Genomic DNA, 27,548 nt, shown 5'->3' on the forward strand with positions numbered 1-27,548 from the left:
CATCGAGCTCCCGGCACTGGCAGCGGCCGCGGCTGCAGGAGCGGCCGCCGCGCAGGCTGATGACGCACTCGCGGGTGGCGGGGAGCGGGGAGGCGAGGGGCGGCGCGGGCGGATGACGTGCGGCGCGCGGGGCACCTCGGCAGCATGGCGTCGGTGGCGCTGAGCGAGGCGGAGAAGGTGTACATCGTCCACGGCGTCCAGGTAGCTACAGCAGCGGAGTCAGCCTCGGCCCTCGGGTTTCCCTGGCCCCCAGGTCGCGGCCGGCCTCCTGCCCAGAAGGAGGCGGCTAGGGCTGCGGCGAAACTGGGTTCACCCCGTGATGAAACAACTGCGGCCAGCATTCGCAGCCCAAGGCCAGCCAACGCGGCCGTTTGTAGGACCGCGAACTCCATGTAGGACTGTATGCGGCCTTTCAGCCTCTCGGGTCTGCAGTTCTAAGCTCGAGTTGGAAGCTGTGGGCGGTCTCTGAGGCCTTTCTCGAGAAAGCATCGCTCCCCCCTCACCCCCCCCCCGGGCTGTTAATTTGCCTTCGCTTGTCGCTTCATGGGCTTCTGGCCTGCTTTTCCTCATTGAGAGCGAAGGCACCCGAGGTGAAAACTCTGAAAGTAATAAATCACCTTTAAATTCAAGAGGGAGGCGTGTTTAAAAAGCGGTCCCACAGCCGGTAGTTTAATTGTTGCCATTTCTCATTCTGCCAGTGGAGAACTGAGATCCTGAGAGGTAGCAATTACTATACTAAGACGTGTGTTCAGTCTTCAGTACCTAGTTTTGACCACTCCAGAAGCAGAGTTGGAGAATCCTGGGCTTGGTAGTGAGCTCCCAAGGAAAGCCAGGTATGTCCTTCTGTAGCCTTCCAGATTAGAGACCTCTCCCAAACTTAACTCCAAGACCTAGCAGGAATTCTGTTATTGCCTGTACAGACCTAATTATTTTGTATTTTGCTTTTCACCTTTGGTCTATATGGTCAATTTCAGCCTCTGAGATTACTTTTCCATCAACTATCCATTAAAGGCAATGGATAGTTAGTGGAATTCAAAGGAACTAAAAATACTGAGACTATACTGCCCTGAAGACCTCCCAAAGAGAATGGAATTGCTCCCTTAAATCCACATCATGTGTCTTTCCTTTGTGTCTTCAAGATTCAGTATTCATTCATTCGACCTAGAACTGAGCTAGTCTTGGGATAGAAGGCACATTCTGCCTATAGAGCTCCCTTGCTAGAAGGAAGAGACAAAGTACAGTTCTATTTTGTGTTTATAAAATTGTACTGAGTGCTGTGAAAAAAGAAAACAGGAACCCAATCCAGGCTGGGAGGTCAAAGGAGGCTTGGCTAAGGAAATGGCATTGTGCTGAATTCTCAGAGTGACCCAGAATTAAGTATGGTTGATCCTTCCAGATGGACGGATACTCCACAGCCCTTAGGTGGAGGAAACATGGATCTGGAGGGGGGTAATGGTGGAAGATCAGGTTGCAGGGGTGGCCAGAAGCCTGATCCTAGGAGTCTGAGAGGGTCAGTCATTCCTTCGTTGTGGATCTTAGAAGGTAATAATCTGTTGACTGTATGGTACACTTACGGCCTAGCCAGTGTCTAACACTTGGTTAGTACTCAGTGACATTGAATAAATCAGGCCTTAAAGGAGAGATGATTTGGACAATGATTTCATTTTTTAAATGAAATCACTCTTGCCAGTACCATGGAGATATCACAGCCACAGTTGTTGATAAATTCTCAGCTCTGTCTATCATAGAACAAAGCCGATTAACTAACTTTAAATAAATCTCTTCATAGGGATGGTTAACATTGGCCACACATTTACTGTTTATGAAGTGAAATGAAATTCTTTGTTTATGGAGGAGCAAGACAGAATTCATACCATGGATAAAGGTCAGAATACTGGTGAATGAACCCAGCATGGGATGTCTATTGACTTAGTTTTAAAATTGTCAAAACTATTCTTGAGGGCCAGCAGTGCACTTTAAGCAATGCTTTGCTGGATTCCTGTTCTTGCCAGAACAGACCTAATCATTTTGGTGTTGCTCTTCACCTTTGGTCCAGCATGGTCATTTCAGCTTCTGGAATCTCTTTCTTTTTGACCTTTGATTTCTTTACTATTTCAGGGATATTTCATCTTGATTTCGTGGTGGTTAAGAGCAGTTGCAGTTAACCTCAACATGAATATTGAGGTCTTAGTTTCTAGTTGTAGTAACCAATAAACTGACTGAAGCTAAAAAGTATGTTTTAGAAGCTGTGTTTCTCCAAGAATTCAAGGGCACCTGGATCTTCAGGCTCTGCCTTGCTCAGCTCTGCTGCTATTTTGATCTTTCTTCAGATTGACTTTCTGTTGCTCAGTTCATGTGCTAGAAAGAATGTGGTTACTTCCCAACTCCTGGGGTTATAGTTCCTGTATATGAAAAATCAGCTTTTCTATTTCAGTTTCGATTTCTTATTCCCAGGAGGAAAAAACTGTTTAGCTTGAGTTGGGGGAGAGGATGAATTGTTAGGCTCAAACATGGCCACTGGAGGGTGAGGCACGACAAAAGAGAGAGAAAGAGAGAGAGAGAGAGAGAGACTTCTTCAGCTTCCCTTCATCTGCTCTTAACTTCCTTCACTCAAGTATTTCCTAGATCAGAGATCCAATTCCAAGGGGAGAATCAGTTCCAGAACAAAAAGAGCTGGCTTTGCTAGATTGTAGGCCTTTGGTTTTGGTATGTACGCCTGGTTCAGCAGTGGAGGTAAGTGGTGACTCAGTTACATGGCCTGAGTAGGCACAACCTCTTTCTTTCCACAGTTCTGCTTACTGTGGCCTTGACCTGGATGTTAGATTGGCTCTCCTAGGTTCAGACTGGGCCCCAGCAGCTGATGAGCCCTACCAAGAAGCATTCCTCCTAGGGCCTTGTCAAAGCCATTTCATTGAATTTTCTTGGCAGTTGTAATGAAGTGTGTGTCAGCTGATGGTTTCAGTTCTGAGTCTGACTTTAATTGTAAGCAGTTGTTGAGGGGAGCAGCACCGAAAAGGGAGTGCAGGACTAAACTGAGCTGTGGGATTGAGCAGTCAGTGCTGTGTGGCTCAACTCAGCTGTGCAAAGCAGGAGCCAGCCCCAGCCCCCTCTTGATTTTTAGCACTGTGGCATTTCCATTTACAGACCCCTGGCACAAGAAGTCTGCACCCCAGCACTTCACAAGGTAAATAGAATCACAGCCTTCTGAGGAATTTGGGGCTACTCAACAGGCTTAGAAAGTGAAGTAAGGATCAACATCTAGGTTTGCATGCTGTGTCTTGGGCCTGGGCCTCACAGCTGGACCACATATTGTCCCTCTCCTGGGGGGGGGGTCACTTTTTAGGTGGGGGAGGTGGCATTCTGGGCTCAGTTATAAGCTCTGAATATTGATGAGTCAAAGCAATGTAATGGGGATTCACATCACCTTAGAGGACCACTTGAGTGTCACATCCTCCAAGCGTGTTGGAATCTTAAGGGCCAACTTGTCAGATTTTATTAAGGAGTAGAGCACTGGGTTCCCTGGGTGTGAGGAAAAGTAACTCTGGGCAGTTACTTTTGTCTGTCCTTGCGCTCTGTCACACACAGGATACTGAAACTTGGGACCTCAGTTTTCTCTCTCCAGGGTAGTTTTTGAGGATTCAGTGAGCTAATATATGCCTCCCAGAAGCAAGGGAAGGGAACTGCTGAGGAGCAGTCTTACTGTGCTGAGGGTTGCCCTTAAATGACTTACGGCTTTTCCATTCTCCTATAACTGCATGGTGGGCTGGCTTCTTTTTAGGTGAAGAGACAGGGCAGTTGAGGAACTTACTCATAGTCACAAAGTTGGTGTGTGACAGCAGGGACTTAATATAGGTTGGAAGGTGACTCCCCCACACCATATTCAAACACCAGGGCTGTTGTGGTCACAAGGGGAACAACTTGCACGTCTCCAGGAGCCTTCTTGGCATCAGGAACCCTTATGTGGAAAGGTGCTTTAGTCTCTGTTGGGAAGGACAGGGCTCCGCTCCAAGCTGCTTCCATCAGCTGTTGACATCGCTATTGATTTTTCAAATGGAGCTTTCACTTCAGAGCAGCCCCTGTTTAAGTATTCACAGGTGGATTAATTCCTTTGCTCCTGAATCCTACAGATAAATGAAAATTGTGGTAGGGCACCAGGCACTGAGCCAAGTCAAACAGGCTTGGGCAATTTCCTAAGCATTTTATGAGGAAAACTGGATAAAATAAGTTGCCTGGATGCAGTGATTTGTGAACTAGTTTGATTTTTTTTTTTTAAATTTGTTTTTCTTCTGTATTTTTTTTTAAACATTTATTTATTTATTTATACAAGCACTGGGTACAGTCAGAAGCACGGGAGGGTGAGAGAATTCACCAGAGCTCGAGCGGGGAGCAGAGCAGGCAGAAGGACCGAGGTACATTGCTGAGGGGAGCAGCGGGCAGCAGGAGAGGTCTGCACGCCATGTGGGACCCTCCTGCGGTGACCCGGGAGCAGCCGGGGATCGAACCGGCGCTGCAGAGGCTGCGGGCAGCTTCGCAACCCAGCGCTCAACCGCTGCGCCACTGGGGAGACCCTGTTTTTCTTCTGTATTTTTAGGTGCTTTATTACTATGAAAATAAAGTTTTATGTGTACCTGGAAAAGAAAATTTGTAGCTGTTTGTTTTATCTTGTCACCTGAACCTTTCCTACTGAGCCTTCTCCTGGAAGTGGAGAGTGATTTAAAGGCTGAAAAGGAAAAATCTAGTGAGACCCAGTTTTCTGGCACTCTTTTAACCCCATGCTGGAACTAGAGTGTTGTCACAGCAATGGTGTGGTATGAGATCTTTCTGGAGTGAGTGATATTTAAGTAATGGTTGGAAATCTGTAATTTGTGGCCTCCCTGCTTCCAGAGTCGTTATCACCATCATCACTGGTATAGCCAGCTAGTTGATCCTTGGAGGGAGGCCTGTGTCGACACCCTGTGAAGTGCAGATGGCCGTGTGGAATTGTGGTTAAGAGATCTGGCTTGGAATTCCAGCGCTGCTTGCTGACTTTGTGACCTTGGATCAGCCATTTAGCATCTTTCAGACTGTTTCCCCACTTGTAAAATGGATTGAAAAAATACCTATCTAATTGGGTTATTGTAATGTTAACTTTCTGATTTTGCTAACACATTATCTGGCATATTGTAAATGTATGTTGGATAGCCATTATTTGCTTTTGCAAATATTTATGGCTATTTTAATTTATAGATCTGTGGAATTAGAGAAGCATCTTTGAGACCATCTCTGTCACCAATTTGTGTATCAGTTTTCCCCACATCACTAAATAATTCTCAGACACCAATTTTGTGTCCTACAATTCAAGGCAGTTCTGACACTATCCAGTTGGAAAGAGAATCAGATTCCATGGGTGAAGGACTCAGCCCCACAAGACTGCCCCTGATTTTATGCCAATTGCAAGTTCAGGTTGTTATCTGTGCTTTTGACCAACTGGCTGTACATGAGAGGTTCCCCAGAACCTCCTCCTTAGATTTGTTTAATTTGCTAGAGTGACTCACAGAACTCAGGAAACCAGTTTACTTATTAGATTGTTAATTTATTACAAAGGATATTAAAAAGCAATGAGTTGACAGCCAGATGAAGAGATGCACAGTTCTGTCCCTGTGGAGTTTGGGTCCCAGCATGTATGGATGCTTTTTGGTTCCCCAACCTGAAAGGTCTTCAAATTCCCTCCTTTTGGATGTTGCATTTTTACAGAGGCTTTATTACATAGGTATGATTTATTAAGTCCTTGGCTAATGGCAATTGATTCTAACTCCAGCCCTTTTCTCCTCCTCATAAATCAGGGGTGGGGCTGAGAGTCCCAACCTTCTAGTCAGGCTTAGTTCCCTTATCAACCCGCCCTTCCCCACCTTTAGGAATTTCCAAAAGTCACCTTATTAACTTAAATTTAAATGCAGATGGGTCAGCATCCCTTTCCACAGATAGGAAAGGGACATATACCATTTTGGGAAGTGGGGCTTGGCAGAACAAAAGAGTTGAATTTCATTGGTCAGGGACTCCGGGATTTGCAGGACATCATTGGGTAGAATGGACACAGAAACGGGAAGGCAGAGTTGGCTGAAGGCCATTGGATAGTGGTGGGCTCTTGTCCTTCTGATGTGTGACACCTTGTGGACAGAGAGCTAGGCCTGGGCTGCTAGGTTTTCTTTATCTGTCTAAGCAGAACTGCTCTGGAAGAATAGTTAGCCTTGGTATTGTGGCAAAGGGTCCTCATTATTTGATTCAGCTGGTCAGCCTGGAAAACAGAAAGCGGTTAGATTTGGTTAATAGCTGAGCTGTGGGCAGAAGGAACGCAGGCCTCTTTTTGGGATGGATTTCAGCTTTGAGGGACTGGTTTCACCTCCAGGGAGGGGGCAGGCTGGGAATGGATGGGCGGTAAAAGGACTTCAGCCTGACTTAGGTTTTTTTTTTTTGTCCTTCCTACCTCATCCTCCTCCTAGCACCTCTCCCTCCCCCACAGTCTTATTGATATGATTTATATTTTCTCCCCTTTAACAGGAGTTGAGAGAGAGAGTGAGAACTGAGACAAACACGACAGATGGTATTAGTTAGTGCTGTGTGGTTGGAGCATGCAGTGTTTTGCTTTTCTGTATTTTAATTTCTCAAAATAAAAAAGTCAATCACATAGGCAGTTAGCATGGCAGTTTAAAGATAAGTTTTTAACAGTTATGAACTTCAGAGTACTGTTTTTTTTTTTAAAGATTTATTTATGCATACAAGAGCTGGGGTACAGGCCAGAGATGCAGAGGGTGAGAGGATTCACCAGAGACAGTAGGGAACAGAACAGGCAGACTGACTGAAGTACACTGCTGAGGGGAGCAGCGGGCGAGTCAGGAGAGGTCTGCTGCACCTTGTGGGTTTCTCCCTGGCTGGCCAGGGATCAAATTCTTGCTGCAGAGGCTGTGGATTGCTTCATAGTGCGGTACATAACCCCTTGCACCACCAGGGAGGCCCATTGTTTTTTTTTTTTTTTTTTTTTTTTTTTTTGACATGCTGAGGAACATTAACCCCTTTGAGAATCTGATAAAGCTAATTATTCCCTTTCTGGAAAAAAGTGTTTTAAAAAAATGTTTATAAGAATGAAGAGGATCTCTCTGTGCCTATGTGGAGTGGATTGATTTCATGCTTATTTGTTGTTTAAAAGAAAATACACATGCAGTATATCACCTGTCATATAAGAATGGGATAGAAAAAATACTCATGCACCTGCACATTTGTGCAAATGAAATACAGGAAAGATGAAGCAGAAACTAAAGACTCTGGTTACGTGCCTTGGTGGGTGGGAGAGGGGTAGAAAGCAGCCGGCATGGAAATAGGAAGAGAGGAAGTCCCATTTCTCTGAGCATATCTTTTCTAATAGCCTTTACTTCTAGAAATTGGGGTGGGGGGTATGTATACCCCCAAAGTAAATAAGTAACAAAAAAGTAGCCAGAATGTGGAGGACAAATTGGAACATAAACAGTTTCAGGTTAACCTGAAAGGGGTACAGATGAGTAACAGCAGGGTGAAGGTGTGGGTGAGGTGACTGGAAAACAGTATTTAACTGGGTAACCTATGTCAAAGACATAGGAACTCCTCACAAATATGGTATTCTGTTGATATTAATAAGTTCGCTTCTCACTGAAGCATGGGTTAGCAATTCTGACAGTACTTTTTGTATATGTATCTTAAGACATTGAACAGAAACATATGCTTAGATGAGAGAAATCTGAGAGCCAGGTTTCTCACCCACTGAGAAAGAATTTACATATAGGACAAGGAAGAAGGCTGTGGTGTTAAATTGGAATCCAGCTACAGTATGAACACATGGCATTTTAATAGATACATGAATGCATAGCAGAAATAACTGTGTGTGTGTGTGCATGTGCGTGTGCATGCGCATGCAAACACATGCATGGAATGGTAAACACACATAATTTTCTAGTTCTGTCTGCCGAGAAGGTCTAGTATCAGTGACACCCCAGTAGTAATGAACCTACTTAGTACCCAGATCTTGGTTTTTAGATTCCTTTCTCCAATAAAAAGAACCATGACTCCTTGGAGAAAGGAGGGAGGCAAGGAAAACACAAGAGGCCATATTATCTTGTATTGCCAGAAAGTAAAGAAGTGCTCAGAAAAGACTGGAGACATGTTGAAAAGACGCAGCAGCCAATCCAAAGGAACTCCCAGTGTCCAAATCTGGAACACTTTGAGCAACAAGATAAATAATGGCAGTATTGGATTGTAAATAACCAGAGCCTAAAATAGAGTCTGTGAGTAATACAAGAAAGAAATAAATGGGGATAAGGGACACGTAGTATGTAGACCACCTTAAAACCTCTCTTCTGCAGCAAGGGTTAGCAGACTTTTCCTGTTAATGGCTAGAAGGTAAGGATTTGGTGCTTGCAGGTCGTAGGGCCTTTGTCACAACCACTCAATCTGCTGGCCATCATGACCCTACTGGGCATGGTAACATCCCAGTAAAATGATTTACAAAACGGGTGGTCCTGCAGGCCTAAGTGTGTCGCCATGTCCTAGAGATTGCTTGTTTTAAAACATACCAGCTAGTTGTTTTGCGCTGTTGACAATAGATCTTGTTGAGTTTGGGGAGTTAGATGGCTTTGGCAAGACAGTTTTACTTTGTAGCTCTGACAACGCACCTTTTGGTACAATTTCAGAATTGCAGATTTGAAAAGAGGCAGTTTGTTTTGTCTCCTCAATATTTTATCTGTTTTTGTGCCTGTTCTGTCCAGTGGTATATAACAGTTGGGCAGACTTGGGATGGAAACTTCTTTGTAGCTGTGGGACCTTGGATGAATTGCTTGACTTCTCTGAGTCTCTGTTTCCTCACATGTAAAATAGCAATATTATTTGCTATGAGGACAGGATTTTGGATGAGCCACTAAAAGAAAGGGAGATTATGTACTGCACATTCTCCCAGGTGGGGAAGGAGCAAATTAGTTTAAACTCTATGGGACTGTGCTTGCTGCACTTAGGAAGACCTCCGCGTGGATGGCCGCGGCTGCGAGGACTACCGGTGTGTTGAAGTCGAAACCGACGTGGTGTCTAACACCAGTGGGTCTGCCAGGGTCAAGCTGGTGAGTATTATGGCCACAGCCCATGCCCAGGTCGAGGATGGGGAGGGCCTGAGGAGCCAGCTCCTCCAGGCTTTTGGAGTGCAAGTTGTTCCTGAGGAAAGCCAAGACCCAAGCCAAACTCAGGGAGGGAGTCCTTTGAGCTCTGAAGGACCCCTTGGTTCTCTAAGGGCCACATTCCAAGGCCCAGCCCTGTACCTGAGAGAATGCCCAGTGGTGTATGATTGGGTAAGAAGGGAGATGGGTGGGTACCTGGCTGCCAGCCCTGAGCAAGGACCCTTCTTGTTTGTCTGCAGGGCCACACAGACATCTTGGTGGGAGTGAAAGCAGAAATGGGGACGCCGAAACTGGAGAAGCCAAATGAAGGTTACTTGGAGTTCTTTGTCGACTGGTCAGTACCATGCAGCTATTTTTCAAGAAAAATGATTTACTGGTTTCATGTTGAGCTCACCTTTATTCTATATTTTTTAAATCATTCATCTAGCCAGCAGGTATTTACTGAGTTTATCCTGTGTGCCAAGCCCTGGAATATGTGGGATTCTTGGCTCAGGTCCCACCTTCATCCTAATCCCTTGGCCCTTGCTGGGCCTCATTTTCCCTGTCTAAAAAAGGAGGGTGTCTGCCACAGCCCAGCCCTTGGTTGTGCGGAGAGTCAAATGAAGTGATGAGTGTTACCAGGCTTTGAAATATAGCAGACATAGATGAGCAACCTTTGATCTAAAATGCCCTATTTCTTTTCCTGTTTTAGCTTTGCAGAAAATTTCTCATGACTTGCTTGGCAGAACAAGAACTAAGGCCAGCAAAGTATCCTGACAGGCAGCTGGGCAGGCAGTGTGGATGCTGGCAAGGGCAGGGGACTCTGCAGTCTTGGCTGCCAGCCAGCCTTACTGCTGGCTTCCTTCTTGGGCCAGTGTGTGACCTTAGGCTAGTTACTTAGTATGTCATTGTCTGCATTTCTTTATCTAAGAAATAGGGATCATAATAACTGTGATGAAGAAGTGAAATAATGAAGAGTGAGCACCTAGCACAATTACTACTCCCAGTGGGCTTTTAATAAATGTTATTCATCTTCATCTTGTTACCTCCCCCTGCTAGGGCTGGGAGCTTTTTATTGGGTTGCTGATGCAGTCTCTCCTATCTATAGTTTCACTTATAGCTGGCAGCCTTCTTTAGGTGGGTAAGGGTCACTATTAGCTCCTGCTAGGTGCAGGTTTATAATATTGATATGTATCAGGTGTCCCCAAGACCCCCTCCACATTTGGACTTAACACGACGTAACATATAATTGTACTCATGGCTAAGATTTATTAATAGCAGTGAAAATGCAGTAACGTGATTCTGCCCAAGAAAACCCATTAGAACCTAAGTACTCAAGATTTTTATAGGGACTGGTTACATAGGCACTCTCTGCTGAACATACACGAAAATTCCAGACTCCTAGAAAGTAGAAAGCATTCAGCATAAAGCATATTATTTGCACCAGCAATCTTGGCACAGTGGATCACAGTTTACTGGTGCTGGGGACACTCTGAGAGCCACTTTCCCAGATGCCGGATGCCAGCTGACAGCCACTGTTGCGAGCAGACCGTACTGAAGATAGCAACCTTGGGTCTGCTGTGTCAGCCCTTTTCTGCACAGAGGCTAACCCACCTTTGTCTAGCAAGCTATGGTCTTCCACTTCACACTCCCAAGCCCAGGAATTGATCTTCGACACACTTATGTGAGAGAGATGAGAGATGGAGTTCGGAGAGGGTAAGTGTCTTTCCTGGAGTCACATAGCTAGTAATGCCAGTTAGGGCCTGTCTTACTTGAAGGCTTTGTTTTTTCTATTTCATGCAGTCTGCAGAGTTCAGCTTTAGAAAGATGCTGTCTTTAGAGGTCCCAGAACATAGCTGTGTTTGTCTTTCTTAACAGTTTTCCTTCTAGCCCATCCCTTCCCCTGGCCCTAGCCTCTCATACAGTCTCCAGGTTCTGTCCAGCTGCTCTCATCAGCCTGAGCTCCCCACTGGAGCTGGCCCATCATTTGAGTTACTGTGGATGCCTGGCCTTGTTCAAGCCTCTAGCTTCTCCCTTTCTTTGCTTTTGGTGGAAGAAAAATGTCTCTCTTGGCCTTGATCTGCCTAATTTAGTGCAGCAAACTTTACAGATGAGCAGATACCATGTGTGAAGAACTATAATTTGCTTTCCTTTTCTTCCTCTTCATTATTTTTTACCTCATTTATCTTAGGAAGACCCAGGCAATCAGGCCAACCACACCAAAGAGAAGGTGTTGCCCTCAGATGCTTGGTATAGGATCCACTGTTTGTTGTGGCTCTGTGTCTGGACATGACTATAGATTAGCCTGCTGCTCTTGTCCTTTTCTTGTCTTCGCTCCAGGGTGAGAGGAGTCTTTGAGCAGTGTCTTCCCAAGCCCCAAAGGGGCTAGGAGTAGCCCCTTTCCTCGCTGAGAGTGGCTGCCTACTAGATGCTTCTCCCCGCTTTGTCTCAGGAGAACCCCAGCAGGCCCAGAAGCTCCAGTTCCCAGGTAGTTCTCCTGAATCTCTTAAGGGGATAATCTCAAGGCTGCAATTTTAGCTGCTTTAAATGGCTCAGTTGGAACAGCTCAGCAGGTAGAATTACCCTGAGGAGTCATAAAACCCCATTTCCTACAGAGAAGGGAGGGATTACCAAGCATTGCTGCCTACCACCTTAGTCAGAACCTCATTTGGGTCTTCCGGGAGCAACCCTTCACCATTAACAAACATAGACCTTTGTTCCAATCTAGTGAATAGGAGTGGCTTCTGAACCCTGTGTGCCAGCAGTAAGGGTGCTCTGAAAACTAATTGCTTTTCTATTAACTCGTTCTGTTTGGTTTTTGGCAACATGAAATAACACATGGACATCGGCTCCCACCCCATAATTTTCAGTGTGTCTTGGAAATGATGTCTTATGGAAAGGGTACCCCAGCTATAATGACCCTCACCCCCATACTCATGGAGTGGTAAAGACTTGGGGTTCCTGAGCTGTGCTCCAAAGATGTCTGGCAGCCTTTCACTCAATTGGGAGCAAATGAGAACCACCTTTGCTTTGTTACTTTGAACCTGAGAATAGGTAATTTTAAATAAGAACTTTGAAAATTTGGGGAAAGATGGTTTGCATCTATCTAAAGCCCAAAGGTAGGTAAGAATTTACCAAACTGCTGTGTTACTCTGGGCTGCTGTTAGGTAGTGGCCCATCATGTTGATCTCTGATCACCATGTTGATGGGTTTATGAACTGTGATTTAGCTTCTCAGAGAGGCTTCCTTTTTTAACCGAGGGAGTTGAGAATGTTTCATTCAGAGATGTTTCTGTGTGTGCAACACTTATTACTTCCCTCTGGGATCTTGACTACTTTCCAGTGTGGTCACATATTTTTAGTAATATTGAGCCAGAAACTTTGGAGCCCTGAATTAGTGGGTGGAGCCAGTTGGGCCTTTCTTTGCTTGCTTATGCTGCTTGAAGGGAGCACTGTTCTCCACTCTACGGCCTGGGGTGGAAACAGAGGGACCTACCTGCAGAAGCCACTTGAGACTAGCTGTATTCTGAAAGTGTGTCCCGAGCTGATGAGACAACTCCCCCAGAAACTTCAACCAAGGACTTAAACAATGAAAAGCTTGAAGTGTGCTTCTAGTCTTCTAGAAGCTTCTGCAGACTCAGAAATGAGCACAAGTGTACACAGAAGAATCAGAGGAATGAGGACCTGCCTTGGGGCACTAGATGACTGATAGAAGTCTAAGGTCTGGAGTTAATGTTGCCCCAGGTAGTCACTAAAGCACTTTTTCTGTCTTGGGCCTGGCCTCACAGGGCTGTAAGAGTCCACAGATTTTTAGGCTCAGTTGATTGCAAGGGAAACAATGAGCCTAGTGTCTGAAGTCCCATTCAAGGTAGTCATGGCCTTGATTTCAGCCTACCCTAATTAAACCAGAGGTGTGCCAAGCGGGAGGAGTGGAGTTGAAGTGATGAGTCAGAAGGGGTGGGGAACTGGGAGGGGCAGCGTTCCCAGCATTTTTATTAGTTTATGTAGCTCAGGGAGCAATTTCCCAAGAGCTCAGGAAGAGGGACTGGGTCATGTTTTATGAAAGATCTGAATTGATCTTGGAGCCTGTAAACATGGAAAGCACTTGGTCTTTTGACAGAGGGCGTGTATTCTCCCCTACTGAAAGAATATATTGTGATACATATGAGCAGGGGCTAGGATTATCAGCCTGTGTTCTCTCTCTTTTTAAACTTTGTATTTAATAGAGAAGCTCTTCATTTTGGACTCCCTTGGTGTATATTCCTTGACTCTAACTTTCACGGTCCAGTAATAGGTCCCAAGACCAGAGCACCCATTCATTACCTTGAGGTGTAAGACAGGCCCCAGGAAAGCCAGTCTGACTGAGGTTAGGCACCAAGCCTAGCGTGCCAAACTGTACATTGAGAGGGAGTTCAGAGAAGCCTGGCGCATACAAACCTGGCTGCCTGCGTTGAATTTAGCTCCCGAACAATAACTGTGTGACCTTGGGCAGATTGTGTAATCTTTCTGTGACTTCTTCCTTGTCTCTTAAGATGGGGTCAATAATAATGTAGGGTTGTGGTGAGAAATAATTGAGCTAGTACACCTGAAGTGCTAAAAGTGGAGTCTACAACAGTCAGAAAATGCTGTTGACATTCAAAAATGTTAGAGTTTCCCACCTCATATCATGAGGGAGTCAGACCATCTGAAGTCTCATGGTATCACCCTGCAGGTGAGATCCCAACTGAGATTTTAGTTGACTGACAGACTTTTTGTTTGTTTTTATTTTTTTAATTTTTTTTTTAAATAATAAATTTTATTTTTATATTCCCCCATACAATTGCAAACCCCCATTCTGACCCCAATCCCTCCCTCCCGCCCCCACCCCCAAAAAGTGTCTCTGGTTCATAGTTTTTTGTTGATTTTGATTTTCACTTTCTTATAGTTATTCATTTTCCTGGTCCCTTATTTAAGTTTTCTAGATTCCTGCTATGAGTGAGACCATCCGGTATTTTTCTTTTTCTTTCTGGCTTATTTCGCTGAGCATGATCCCTTCCAGCGCCATCCATGTTGCTGCAAATTGCATGTGTTTATCTTTTTTGAATGCTGAGTAATATTCCATGGTGTATATGTACCACATCTTCTTGATCCAGTCATCTATTTTTGGGCATTTGGGCTGTTTTCAAAGCTTAGCTAAAATATGGAACGCTTCACGAATTTGCGTGTCATCCTTGCGCAGGGGCCATGCTAATCTTCTCTGTATCATTCCAATTTTAGTATATGTGCTGCCGAAGCGAGCACTTTGTTTGTTTTTAATGGTGAATTAAAAATACCTGTAGAGAAGGCTGGAGTTTTCCTATTAATTCTATGTGACCCTTTGTTCATAGCCATGTACCTGTCTGGCCTTTGCAGGCATTTGGCATTTTGTCCTCTGGAGATGGTTTCTCAGGCACTTTCCAGGTCTGCATTTCTGTTTTGCTCTGTCAGAAAATGTCATTGTGCTGTGAATGCCGCTGGTGAGGAGGTGGGACCCTCATTTCTCTATTCCAGCTCTTTTCTTCCTTTTTTGGCAGAATACAAGGTTTCTGGTTTTTCTTACACTATCCCAAGCATTGCATGCCATCCTGCATCCTAAGCAGTTTCCTTCCTTTCTCCCAGCCTGCTCTCCAGAGTCACTTCGTGGCCAGAGCACCATCCACACACAGCAGCTTTCCATGGACTCATGAGTTACTAAACCTTCTTCTAAAAGAATAATGTGAATAATGTTTAAAAACAAACTTTTAAATTGGGTAAAATTTCCATTTTAAATTAGCTCAGGTAAATCAATAAAATTTAAAATTAAAAAATAAAATTCAATTAGCTTAGTATAAAAAAAAAAAAAGGCATGATTTTGTAGCTAGATTAGCCAGTTGGGCCAGGAAAGTTCTACAGCCATCTCCCGGGTCTGTAGACGAGTTAGTTAAAGCATGTGTTCTCACTCACCCAGGAGAACGTACCCACTATAATCAGGGAAAGGTAAACATCTGAAACATAAGCATCTCTGACTGGATTTATCTACACATAGATCTATAGGAACGTGTTGGGATGTAATATTGATTGCTTAGCGTTTAATTTAGAAATAGGTTGTGTTTTGCTGACTGTACAGAATAAACTTGGTCTCTGGTGACTTGATTATTTCACCATAAATGAGCTGCTTTTCATGGCTCAATGCCTGAGTCCAGCAAAGGCAATAAAGGAACATTGAGGTTGCTATGGCAATAATGAAGTTTCTCTTGGGAATTTAAAATTGCAGTTCTGCTGGCTCATAGTGGTAAAAGAAGACTATAATTGGAGAAGCAAAGTTACTAAACAACCATACAATCTGATTGTTTTAGGATTTGTTCTTATATTAGAATGGACAAATACATGGACTAGAATCGACTAGACAAATATATTTAAATATATTCAGTGAGGGCCTCCCTGGTGGCGCAGCAGTTGAGCACTGGGTTGAGTGCTGGGTTGTGAAGCTGCCCGCAGCCTCTGCGGCACCGGTTCGATCCCCGGCTGCTCCCCGGCCACCGGAGGAGGGTCCCATTTGGTGTGCAGACCTCTCCTGCCGCCCGCTTCCCTCAGCAGTGTACTTCGGTCCTTCTGCCTGCTCTGCTTCCCGCTCTGGCTCTGGTGATTTCTCTCACCCTCCTGCGCTTCTGATTATACCCAGTGCTTGTATAAATAAATAAAAATAAATCTTTAAAAATAAATAAATAAATATATATATTCAGTGAGATTTCTTTTAGCAGTACCCAAATGGGGTGGGCACAGCCTTGGGCCTTCAAGGAAGTTTTGCTTTGCCTGAAATCCCCTGCCTGTAAAGCTGCCTGGCCAATTCCTCCCTCACCAAACCATCTTCGGGTTTGTGGTCTCCTGTAACCCTCAACACTGATTGACAGCTGTCTCCCCCGCCCTCCACACCTGTTAGTGTTGTTTGCTCCATATCATGAAACTCCCTGATCCTTCATTGGAATTGCTGACTTGGGTCGGCATCTGCTGTGTTCCGTCTCTGTGTCCCCAGTGTCTAGCAGGTGGTGGGGTACCTTCCTGATGGCCAGCAGATGGCCAGATGGACTGGGGATCAGAAAGCTTTATATGTGATTGTAGAGAACATACTGAAACAACTGGTCTATTACCTTTCTGGGCCTTATTCATTCCAGTAAAATGATTACTGAAATGTTTACTTACCTCATGGGGATATTAAGGTTTTGTTTGTATTAAGCCATAACCCTCAAAAAATTCCTGTTAAGGGGCCTCCCTGGTGGCGCAAGGGGTTAAGCATCAGCACTAAGAAGCAATCCGCAGTCACCGTAGCACGAGTTCGATCCCTGGCCAAGGAGGTGACCCACATGGTGCAGCAGACCTCTTCTGACTTGCCTGCTGTTCTGCTCCCCACTCTGTCTCTGGTGAATCCTCTTACACCACCCCCCCTTGCACTTCTGGCCTGTACCCCAGTTCTGGTATGCATAAATAAATAAATCTTTTAAAAAAATCCTGTTAAGCACTGTGAGTAGTGCTTAAGATGGCAGATGTTCATGCCTATTCATTCTTTCTTGAAGTAATTTGGGGTAGCCATATCAAGAGGCCACATAGGAAAAATTTTTCTCTTGAAAAATAGCAAATAGGGCCTCCCCTGGTGGTGCAGGCTGTTGAGCACCATGCTGCGAAGCTGTCCGCAGCTTCTGCAGGGCCAGTTTGATCCCGGCCGGCCAGCGAAGGTCCCACATGGCTCAGCAGACCTCTCCTGTTGCGTCCCCTGCTCCCCTCAGCAGTGTATTTCATCAGTTTGCCCTTTCTGTTCCCCGCTGTGTCTCTGGTGGGTCCTCTCACCCCTCCCGTGCATCTGGCCTATACCCCGATTCTTGTATAAAATAAATCTAAAAAAAAAAAGAAAAGAGAAAAATAGCAAATAAAGTAAAAAGGGTAACCTAATGCTTAATCAGCCAACAGTCTTTCTTATTTAATTTTCCTGCTTTTTAGGACAATGGTAACTTAAAGGTTCTGACATAACTCTGGCATTCTATCATACATATCTTCTAAATCATTCCATGAAGGTTACTGTTTCTATCTTGTGGCTTTTGTTTTGAAAGTATCTTAGTGCATTCTGAAGCTGAGAAACAGGCCTGATGTTCATAATGTAGCAACCTCACTGTAAGCCAGACTGATTCTCTAGGCCTCCCTGCATCCTGACCCCTCTAGAGAAGAGTGTTTATAATATCCACAAGATAAGAGTGTAGTATTCACTTTACCATTGCATTTCTTGGTTCTCTTTCGATAAAGATGGCTGCTGTTAGAAGTCAATGGGAACTCCCAACACACATTGAAAAATCCAGTGCATGGTCTGGCTCATTGAGTGTGTCTGTGGACTGCAAAAGTGGGGGGATGCCATTGTTTCTTCATTCCACAGGGAAATTGGAATCAAGCTTGCCCCTTTGCTCTTTGCATTTGAAAAGATTTACTCTGCTTTTCTGTTGCTGTTCTGTATAGTTCAGCCAGTGCTGCCCCTGAGTTTGAAGGTCGAGGAGGTGATGACCTTGGAACAGAGATTGCTAACACCCTGTACCGGATATTTAACAATAAGAGCAGTGTCGATCTGAATTCCCTCTGCATTAATCCTCGTGAGCACTGCTGGATTCTCTATGTAGACGTGCTGGTAAGTGTCATGTCACTGTACTGGTCACACTCTGCCTGTGTTGGAAACGAGCTCGCCTCTTTCCCTTTACTGCTTTTGCCTTCTTCAAGTGGATGCTGTCAGCTTCCAAGTTGGAAAGAGGTGGTCTCCTGTAATAATTTTTTAAGTTAAATACAAAAAATGTGTAGTAGCACTTAATGTAGTTTTTATAGTAACAGTTAATATGTTTTTAATAAGCCTCCCAGGTGATTGATGCAGAGCCAGGGTTAGGTACCTCACTTGTCATTGGTGAAGATGGAGACCACGTAGCACACCACCTTAGGAGGTCTGTGAGGACAGCAATGGGAAAATGGAGAAGATCACTGTTTATTTTAAAACACTTAGATAACACTTACTATGTGCTAGACACTCTCCTGAGGGCTTTACAAATACTAACTCATTCAGCCTTAATAACATCTCTGTGAAATAGGTGTGATTTTTATCCTCTGCCAGGCATAAAGAGCTGTGAGGGGGCCTCCACGGTGGCGCAGCCGTTGAGCGCTGGGCTGCGAAGCTGCCTGTGGCCTCTGCGTCGCTGATTCGATCCCCGGCTGCTCCCTGGCCACCGGAGGAGGGTCCCACATGGCGCGCAGACCTCTCCAGCTGCCCGCTGCTCCCCTCAGCAGTGTACTTCCGTCCTTCTGCCTGCTCTGCTCCCCGCTCTGGCTCTGGTGAATTCTCTCGCGCTTCTGACTGTACCCAGTGCTTGTATAAATAAATAAATAAATAAATAAATAAATAAATAAATAAATAAATAAATAAATAAATAAATAAATCTTTAAAAAAAAAAAAAGCTGTTAGGTACCACTCAGGTCAAGCAGCTAACTGGTGAATCAGGAGTCAAACCAGACAGTCTGATTCGGGTGTCTGGCCGGAGCCCTTTGCTTTGTAGCAGGCATTCTCAGAACCAGAGTGGAGAAGGTTCCGAGTCAAACCAGACAGTCTGACTCGGGTGTCTGGCCGGAGCCCTTTGCTTTGTAGCAGGCATTCTCAGAACCAAAGTGGAGAAGGTTCCACTGGAACCTTCTGGAACCTGGGTGCCACTGGATGAGCTGTGGTCATGAAGGCTGTGGGGGGATCGTCTTTTAATAAGCAGTAATTATGCAAGACTGTGGAAAGGACAGTGTCTGCACTGTCCTTAATCAGCCAACAGTCTCTCTTAATTTTCCTGCTTTTTAGGACAATGATAACTTAGGTTCTGATGGAACTCTGGCATACTATCATACATATCTTCTAAATCATTCGAGGAAGGTTACTATATCAACCTTGTGGCTTTTGTTTTGAAAGTATCATAATGCATTCTGAAGATTTCTTGTGTACTTGAAGTTTTCTTGAAGAACTTAAAGGTGAGAATACAGATTTGCATGGGGCATGAGACTACAGATTATGAATGAGTATTAGTTGAAGGCCCAGGCTTAGGGCCTGCCTGTCTTCTGTAAATTGTCACCAGCTCCCCTTCATGATAGCCTGTCTCCTGGGCTCTGAGATTTCAAGGATGGAGCAAAATTGACAGCATCTAGTCCTCACAGTTCACAGTTTAGATGAAGAGGAGACAGATTCTAAATTAAAAACACACAGAAATATAGGGCTTTTCTCCCTCCATGGAGACTTCCTCTCCTCTCTTCCTTGGGGCAGCCCAGTTGGCTTTTTCTGTAAGCTCAGGCCAAGACTTCTCTGAAGTGAGGACAGACGGAAGTGTTACCTCCTCTTATTAATGTGTTCTGACCTTCCCTGCTGGATGACCGCAGTAAGTGCAGTCAGCACTTCTGTTCACGGGCAAAAACTCATAGGCGAGACCTTAGTGTTTCTCATGCCTCATGTAAAACACGGAGTGTAAAACAGCGGAGTATCAGGTAGACATTGGGAATTGCATACATTAATAAACATGAACCTGGCAGTAGCCACAGCATTGGTGGTCACCTTTTTTCACTTGTTTGGAAACTGAGCGTAGGTCAGCCAAGATGAGTGTGACGCTTGCAGTGCCATTGGGAGTTGTCTGTGGCAAAATAAGGGTTATCAGTTCCTCCTTCAGTGCAGGCCCAGCCTACTGGAGGGCCAGTTAAAGGACATCTCCTGCAAGCTGAAGCCTAGGTGGTGTACCACGCCAGGGCAGCTGTGACCTTGCACACGTGTTCTGTGTAAGCACAGCCTTGCAAGGCAGTACTTACCATTAGGGTAAGCACACAGTGTCAGGGAGCCAGCATAGCAGGCACATGCCTCATCTTTATAGACACTTGGTCAGCATTTCTTAGCAGCAGAGTCCTTTAATTGGAATAATTGTGCTTACTTTTTTTTTAATTATAAATTTTATTTTTATATTCCCCATAATTGTGCTTACTTTTTCTCCCCGCTCTTATTTGTTGTCCTTAGCTGCTGGAATGTGGTGGAAATTTGTTTGATGCCATCTCCATTGCTGTAAAGGCCGCTCTCTTCAATACAAGGTCAGTCTTCTGAAAGCCCCATGGGCTTGTGGAGAACCCAACCAGATACTTGTAATGGAACATTGTGGAAATTTCTACTGAAGGTTATAGATGAAGAGACCAAGGGATGTTAACATTGAGAATGTAGCATTTAATGTTAGGCTCCAGTAAGACAGATTTCATAAGTAAAAGCTAAATATATGCCTGTATTTCTATATATTTTTTTATAGTTATTTTCATAAGTAAAAATGGATCTTGTACAAAAATATTATAAGAACAAAAAACAAAAAGGGTAGACACCAGTTACAGGTCAATTGTCCAAATACTGTTACTGGATAAAGCTCCGTGAGGGCAGGGGTTTGCCTGTTTTGGGTCCTGCTATTCCCCCAGCATCACAATGTCTCACATGTGGTTGGTGCTCAATGATCCTTGACCGGATGCCTGTGTGTTCTAAAAGCAGTGTAGCAGTCTGTTCTTTGGTTTGAAGTAAGAGCAGGAAGTGATTATATCACTGTGGCTTGCAGATAGGCAGTGTAAGGGGACATGGCACTAGACTTTTTTGAAGGTGACATTTCCTCTGACTGCTTGATTATGTAGCTTTCCCCATCTTGACCTCCCTAACACACACACTAGGAAAGCTTGCAGCTTTTGAAAATTAACATGTGGGTGGGGATGTTCATAGAGAGCTTACATTATGGTAATGGTGGGGGACCCTGGGGCATTAGAAACTGAGGATTAGCCCCTTCTAAGCAATTAATTGAATAAGTGAGCAAAGATAGTATTCTTGAATGTTCATCATAGCTTCTTGTAATGGTGAGGAATTAGAAACAACATGAGGTCCCAACACAGGGGTTTGAAATCAGCATGTTTGTGGGCTTGTCGATCTGGAAAATCAGTCATTAAATAGTCCACTCATCTGTTTTATTGTATTTTACTTTTGGTAACTATGTATTTATTATGTCTGGGGAAAAATGCATATATTCCAGATGATCATTGTGATTATTTTTCAGTGCTCAAGTTATGGGCAATTTAACATTTTCTGAATTTTAGAATGTTTCTGTAGTAAATTTAGACTGTTGATATAATTTAAAACAAGACAAGCAAAAATAAAGAACTTTAGGTCAGAAATTCCAGGATGGAATATTTGCTGAGAATGAAAGCCATAGAGCCCCCCCCCCTCCCCCGGCTGTGCCACTAGACTCCAGGCTGAGACTAATTGAGGGGTGGGCCTGGCGCTTATGGGCACTGTGGAGCCTCGAGTACCAGATGCCACCAGCAACGGCAGCCTATGCTTGGGCTCTTTGCAGAAGAAAGGAAATTGCCATCTGTTTTACTTCGAGCCTCAGAAGTGATTCCCTGTCTGCCAGCTGGTTTCCCTGGGCACCAGGGCAGAAAGAATAGAAACCAAATGAGGCAGTTTGGCTGTGGGGGAGGTGTTGGGCAAACTGTATACCAGCATGGTAAAGCCCAGCTGCTCAGGTTGGGAAAGCCACCTGTTGTGGGCAGAGCCAACCTCATCCCCACAACAAGGACAGCCCCGCAGCAGCAAGGAATGGGGACTCTGCAAGCCATTGGGCCCCCTGGTGTGCGGAGAGCCCTTTTGTACAATTAAGGTCCATTTGGTATGTATTTTGTATATAGTGTGAGATACGAATTGAGATTCCTTTTTTCCCCCATGTGGATATCTGATTGACCATCATTTTTTAAAAAGGCTCCTCCCTTGCACTACAGTGTCAACTGTGCTTTTGACAGGGGTGACAAGGATGACAGGTGAAAAGGATGACAGGAGAGACAGGGTGACAGGGATAAGGATGATAAAGGTCAGTCTTAGCATAACTGTATCTTGTGAGATACAGAAATTCCGACTTCTCTCAGTCTCAAGAAATTAAGTTATCTTTCTTCCTCTGAATAAGTGGGAATTTTCATTGTGCTTCTGTTTCCAGGATACCAAGAGTTCGTGTTCTGGAGGATGAGGAGGGGTCAAAGGACATTGAGCTGTCTGATGACCCTTATGACTGCATACGGCTGAGTGTGGAGAATGTCCCCTGCATTGTCACCCTGTGCAAGGTATGCGCTTGGTTTTGTCTGAAGGTTTGGAGGTCTGATGGTTTTTTCTTCCTTGTGAGTCGTCTTCGGCCCCAGCCTGCAAGGCTTAAATAGTAGATTGAAAAGGCATAGTTTCACAAACCATATAGAAGTAGCTTTAACCCTAATCTAATAGTTCAGTTATATTGGAAACCACTACAATGAACAGCTCTTTTTTTTTTTTTTCAATTATTTATTTATATATATTTTACATCATTGTTCATTTTTGTACAATGTTTGCTTTTTTTTTAAGATTTATTTTTATTAATTTATATAAGCACTGGGTACAGTCAGAAATGCAGGAGGGTGAGAAAATTCACCAGAGCCAGAGCGGGGAGCAGAGCAGGCAGACTGACGAAATACACTGCTGAGGGGAGCAGCGGGTGGCCGGAGGGGTCTGCGTGCCATGTGGGACCCTCCTCTGGTGGCTGGGGAGCAGCCGGGACTCGAACCAGCACTGCAGAGGCTGTGGACAGCTTCGCAACCCAGCGCTCAATCGCTGCACCACCAGAGAGGCCCGAACAGCTCTTTTTTTAATTGGAAGACATGAGGGCATCTCAAGAGCACATGAGTGGGTTCATAATAATAATAACCAGATTTAATTAATCTACATACTACATATTTCACTGAAACCCTATGTATCTATTTCCTTTAATTCCCTCTGCTCTAAGGGTCTGCCCTGATTGAATAGTAATAGGATGGTTTAAAGGCTCTCACGCTGCCTCTTGCGTGGGCCCCAGTGTCCTGATCTGTGAAATGAGAGGGTTGGAGTAGGTCCTGGATGTCTGATGTGTCACGTGTGGTTTTTACATTCCCACGGAGGCCTGTGGAGCCTAACATCTTACTGAGCTGCACTACCTCCGATTATGGCACTACCTCCGATAATTGGATAATAACTGGCATGACCTCCGATTATGCAGGGGGGCCTGTGTTAACTGGGATTGCCACTGATTCATTCAGAGTTCATTTTATCAAAAATAATATGACTGAACAGGTTAGACTTAATCTCTCTAAATATAGCTTCATGAACCTGGGGTATGGTGCATATTCAGACAGAAGGATGTTGGGACTGATTAAAACTAGTTGCACTTGACTCATTCTTGAGCATGTCCTTTTAGCATGGGCCCTCTTGATTCATCTTTGCCGTCGGTGAAACATCCATGTCATCTCACCTATGAATTTCCCCCTGTGCCCCTCTAGTAAAAACCCTCGTGGCCTCTGACTTGGATGCTCTCTGAATTTAGTTCTAACATCCTCCACCTCCCAACAATACTCCATTCTATGTTCCTGTTACACTGTTTGTATAGTGGCCTATGGTAGAATTATTGACCATCACTTCAAATCGAAAGCTGAATCTAAAATACGCTGAATCTAAAATAAGATCTGCATGGGCAATGGTGGTTCTTTGCTGGTATAGATACTCCCTCCATGAAGCTGTCAAGAGTGGAATCTTGGGTGTATGTGACCCACATGTGTGCTTTGCTCCCTGGCTTTGCAGATTGGTTATCGGCACGTGGTGGATGCTACTCTTCAGGAAGAGGCCTGCTCCTTGGCCAGCTTGCTGGTGTCTGTGACCAGCAAAGGGGTTGTCACATGTATGAGGAAAGTGGGGAAAGGCAGCCTGGATCCAGAGAGCATCTTTGAGATGATGGAGGTGAGGCTCTGACTCTGAGGCAAGCGCTGGGACCCAACTGATGCTTGCTGCTTCTTGCCCCCTTGGTCACACATGGGAATTCTCCCATCTACACCCTTGACCCCAAATGCGGAGCCTGGTGAACAGCTGGTATGAACTGGATGCCTGCTAGCCAAGGGTGTGGATGGGGGGCTGTGAGCAAGGAAGTAAGGAACCTGCTACTATCAGATGCCTGTCCTCCCCTCTCTCACTGCAAGTTTCTAAATTTGTTTGACATTATTGAACTTTAATACCGTAAAAACTCACTTGTAACTCTAAAATCCCTAGCTTTTGTGATTTGATGAGGAAATTAAATTCCTGGCTGACTGCTTTCTATCCCTTTAAAGGGAGTGAGCAAAGGTGGAGCTAGGAGACTGAAGAATGGGTGTCTTCCCCCAGTTTTCCCATGTCCAGAGTGTTTAAATGGACACTAACAGGAATGGTGGGGCATCTTCCCAGTTGCCTCAGTGAGTACTGCTCTTCGTAGGTCTCCTCAGCACCACTAGTGGCAGCACCACTAGGGGGCTTTCCAGCTGCTCTGTGCTGATTGGCTGATGTGTCTGTCTCCCTTGGCCTGGAAGCCACTCCCAGGCATCAACCAGGTTCTGCTCACCTTGTCTTCCCATACCTTCCTCCCTTTGTGTCTACCTTCACTTCCCAGAACTCTCTGAGGATTCTGACACTGACTGACTGACTGACTGACTGACTGACTGACTGACTGACTGAATTACCGGTGTTAGCTAGACTGGGATTTTTTTTTTCCTGCTTTAGATAATGCTACATCACAACCCATTCTCAGAGGTCATTGTTTGACAGCACACAAGGTTGTCATTTGCCCTGTCCCTTCATTCTTAGAAACAGTGACTTTTCACTGAAGACTCTAAGCACTTGATGTCTTTTTTCTTTTTACCGTCTTATTTGAAAGAGATAATGGGTGATGTATATATGGTGTTAAGGACCTGAGTGTGGGCGCTGAAGACATCATACTGCCTGGACTGCATGTCTCCCCCTTATGCAAAATAGGGTGATAATAACAGTGTCCCTGCTGCTGAGCAGTTGTGAGGAGTACATGGGGATGTAGAGGTAAAGCATTTGTCAGAGTGTCTGCTAAATCCTAAGTTCTCAGTACATGTCAGCTCTGCTCTCTGTGCTCCATGACACAGTCGAGTTCAGGTGTCCTCAGCTGGACGTGGCAGTTAGTGTTCTTCACAGTTGGTTGGTTAACTAGTTCATTTTTTTAAACGAAAGCATGTGCAGTTTTCAGAAGTTCTACCCAAGACCTCTCTGGACAAGTGGCTCTCAGCCTTGTTTTAGGAAGAACTCTCCTCCTACCCCCAGGAGAATTGTAGGAGAATTCCAGTATCTAAATGACAAAAACTATAAACAGCTAAAGCTTACTATGTGCTTACTATGTGTCAGACCCTGTTTTTGGTGCTTTAAACATATTGTCATTTAATCCTCCATAATTCTGTGAAGAAACTACAAGTGATTTCTGATTTATGATAGTTCAGCTTAACAATTTTTGGACTTTACCGTGGTGCAGGATGATGGATTTGGTAGAAACCATACATTAAATTTTGAATTAGGGCATTCTTTTCTTCACTTTGAGTTCAGTATTCAATAAATTACATGACATTAATACTTTGTTATAAAATAGACTGTGTTAGATGAGTTTGCCCAGCTGTAGGTTAATGTAAGTGTTGTGAGCATGTTTAAGGTAGCCTGGGCTAACCTCTGCTGTCTAGTAGATTTGGTGTATTGAATGCATTTGTGACTTATATTCCCAATGACGTAACCCCATCGTAAATTGAAGAAGACTGTATTATTATCCTTATTTTTACAGATGAGGAAATGTGGGGCTTGGTAACTTGCCTAAGGTCTCAGCTCATAAATGCTGGCTTTCGGATTCAGGCTCAGACTGTGCCTCCAGAGTCCCTCTCTCAGTCAGCTCTTTTATAAACCAGGTTGGCTCTTGTCACTGTGGGTGGTAGGGAAACCAGAGCTCTATCCAGTGATTCGAGCTTCATCCTCCCCTGGGGCTGGGGAATGAGGTCTGCAAACCCTGCTTAGGGGGCCCTGTCTCACTGCTTGTTCCATGAAGGAGCACAGAAATCCAAAATGCCTCTGATGGGATGCTGAGAGCTGGCGGTGGTTGTGCAGACTGCCACCCCCCAGCCTCTACACTCTCTTTTCTGCAAGTCCAGGTTCAGACCTTCTCAAGTCCTGGTGTCCTGTCTCATTTCCTCCTATTCTGTCTTCCCACCTTCACTTATAGGAATCATCAGTACCCCTGTTTGATCAACTTCGGCACCTTTTCTTTCTCTAACGTTTGATAAAAATCTTCCAAAGTCATTTTGAACCTTACCCCTGACTTTGCATTTTGTGGACTCAATCACTTCCCTCCATTGAGACAGATCTTTTCATGGGCGTTTTTACTAACACTTGGAACCTCATCCAGTGTTCTGGGCAGGCGAGAAGGGACATGGGACTGGAGCAGGGGTGTGGGCCTGGGTGTGTCTTTCCCTGACATGGGGCCCAGTGGCAGAGTTGAGTTAAAACTGCTCTGGGAACATGGAAGACTTGATGAGGTAGAGATTTGGAGTTGATTCACTGTATTCTTAAAATCATTCATGAGCAGCCAGAAGCAGAATGTGTTTCACAAAGATTTTTGGATCCTGGGGAGTTGTTTTGAGTTGTCTCCATGTGTGTACTATGTAGAGGAAATCTTGGGTGGTCTGACCTCTTGCTGTGTCCACTGGCAGATGGCATCTCTGCGTGACACTCACTCTGCGTAGACCCTGTGCAGGTGCAGTTCTGCTCAAAGGCTTGGTGGTGGGTGAATTAGAAACTGCGTGTTAAAGTGTGTCCTCAGTGTTCTCTGTTCCTTCATTAGACAGACTCTGGATTCCCTGTGGCCTCCCTGCGCCTTTTCACTACAGTGCAGTGGACTGTCACAAGTCCAGAGTGGGTTGACAGTTTTGCCTCTTGTTGTAATGGCCATAGGGTTGCTAAGCGTGAGCTCATGACCGGGACAGCCTTTCTACCTCCTGCTTGCTACTTGGGGCTCTGCGTCCTTTGTTCTCTTTCTTTTTCTTGGTGTCAAAGTTTTTCCAGAATGTACCTGTTGATGTTGTTGGGCCTTGTGACTTGTTTTTGTTTTAATGTGTTTTATTAAGTAAAAGTTTTGTAAGGAAGAGGGAATGTGTATAATTTTGGAGTGGCTAGCTGGCAGAAAGGGAACCCTTTTCTGTGTCAAGTATGTGTCTCTCAAGTGGGTGGCACTCTCTTCCATCCCTCCTCTGTCCTGCAGACTGGCAAGCGAGTGGGCAAGGTACTGCATGCCTCCCTGCAGAGTATCCTACACAAGGAAGAGAGCCTCGGGTCCAAGAGACAGAAAGTCGGATTCCTGGGATGATTGGCACATCATCCCCCAACTGTGGAGGTTTTTTTTTACTTTCAAGCTGAAGTTTGTATATATTTTTCTTAACTGTTAAGAATTTGAAACAACATTTGTACATGTAAAATTAAAGTCTATTTTCTTGT

The 27,548-nt window shown here is 44.8% G+C and overlaps 1 protein-coding gene and 1 non-coding gene across 2 annotated transcripts; one reads left to right on the forward strand and one right to left on the reverse strand.

Annotated features, from left to right (window-relative positions):
* Positions 1 to 111: 111 nt before the first annotated feature.
* Positions 112 to 27,548, forward strand: EXOSC7 (exosome component 7). Its single transcript, XM_037527619.2, has 8 exons — positions 112 to 201; positions 9,015 to 9,116; positions 9,410 to 9,504; positions 17,645 to 17,810; positions 20,199 to 20,269; positions 22,192 to 22,315; positions 23,832 to 23,987; positions 27,316 to 27,548. The coding sequence occupies exons 1-8, from the start codon at positions 145 to 147 to the stop codon at positions 27,418 to 27,420; spliced, it is 876 nt and encodes a 291-aa protein (XP_037383516.1). The 5' UTR covers positions 112 to 144; the 3' UTR covers positions 27,421 to 27,548.
* Positions 14,322 to 14,428, reverse strand: LOC119237803 (U6 spliceosomal RNA). Its single transcript, XR_005123438.1, has one exon. It is a non-coding gene; the product is annotated as a U6 spliceosomal RNA (small nuclear RNA).

This window comes from Talpa occidentalis, unplaced genomic scaffold, assembly GCF_014898055.3.
Source record: "Talpa occidentalis isolate TD23 unplaced genomic scaffold, MPIMG_talOcc4v2.1 talOcc4.10, whole genome shotgun sequence".
In the NCBI taxonomy this organism is placed as follows: domain Eukaryota; kingdom Metazoa; phylum Chordata; class Mammalia; order Eulipotyphla; family Talpidae; genus Talpa; species Talpa occidentalis.

Coding starts and splice junctions, on each gene's coding strand:
- EXOSC7 (XM_037527619.2), top strand. CDS start 145: ATGGCGTCGGTGGCGCTGAGCGAGGCGGAGAAGGTGTACATCGTCCAC. Junction 9,505..17,644: donor TTGGAGTTCTTTGTCGACTG/GTCAGTACCATG, acceptor TGTTCTGTATAG/TTCAGCCAGTGCTGCCCCTG. Junction 23,988..27,315: donor GCATCTTTGAGATGATGGAG/GTGAGGCTCTGA, acceptor TCTGTCCTGCAG/ACTGGCAAGCGAGTGGGCAA.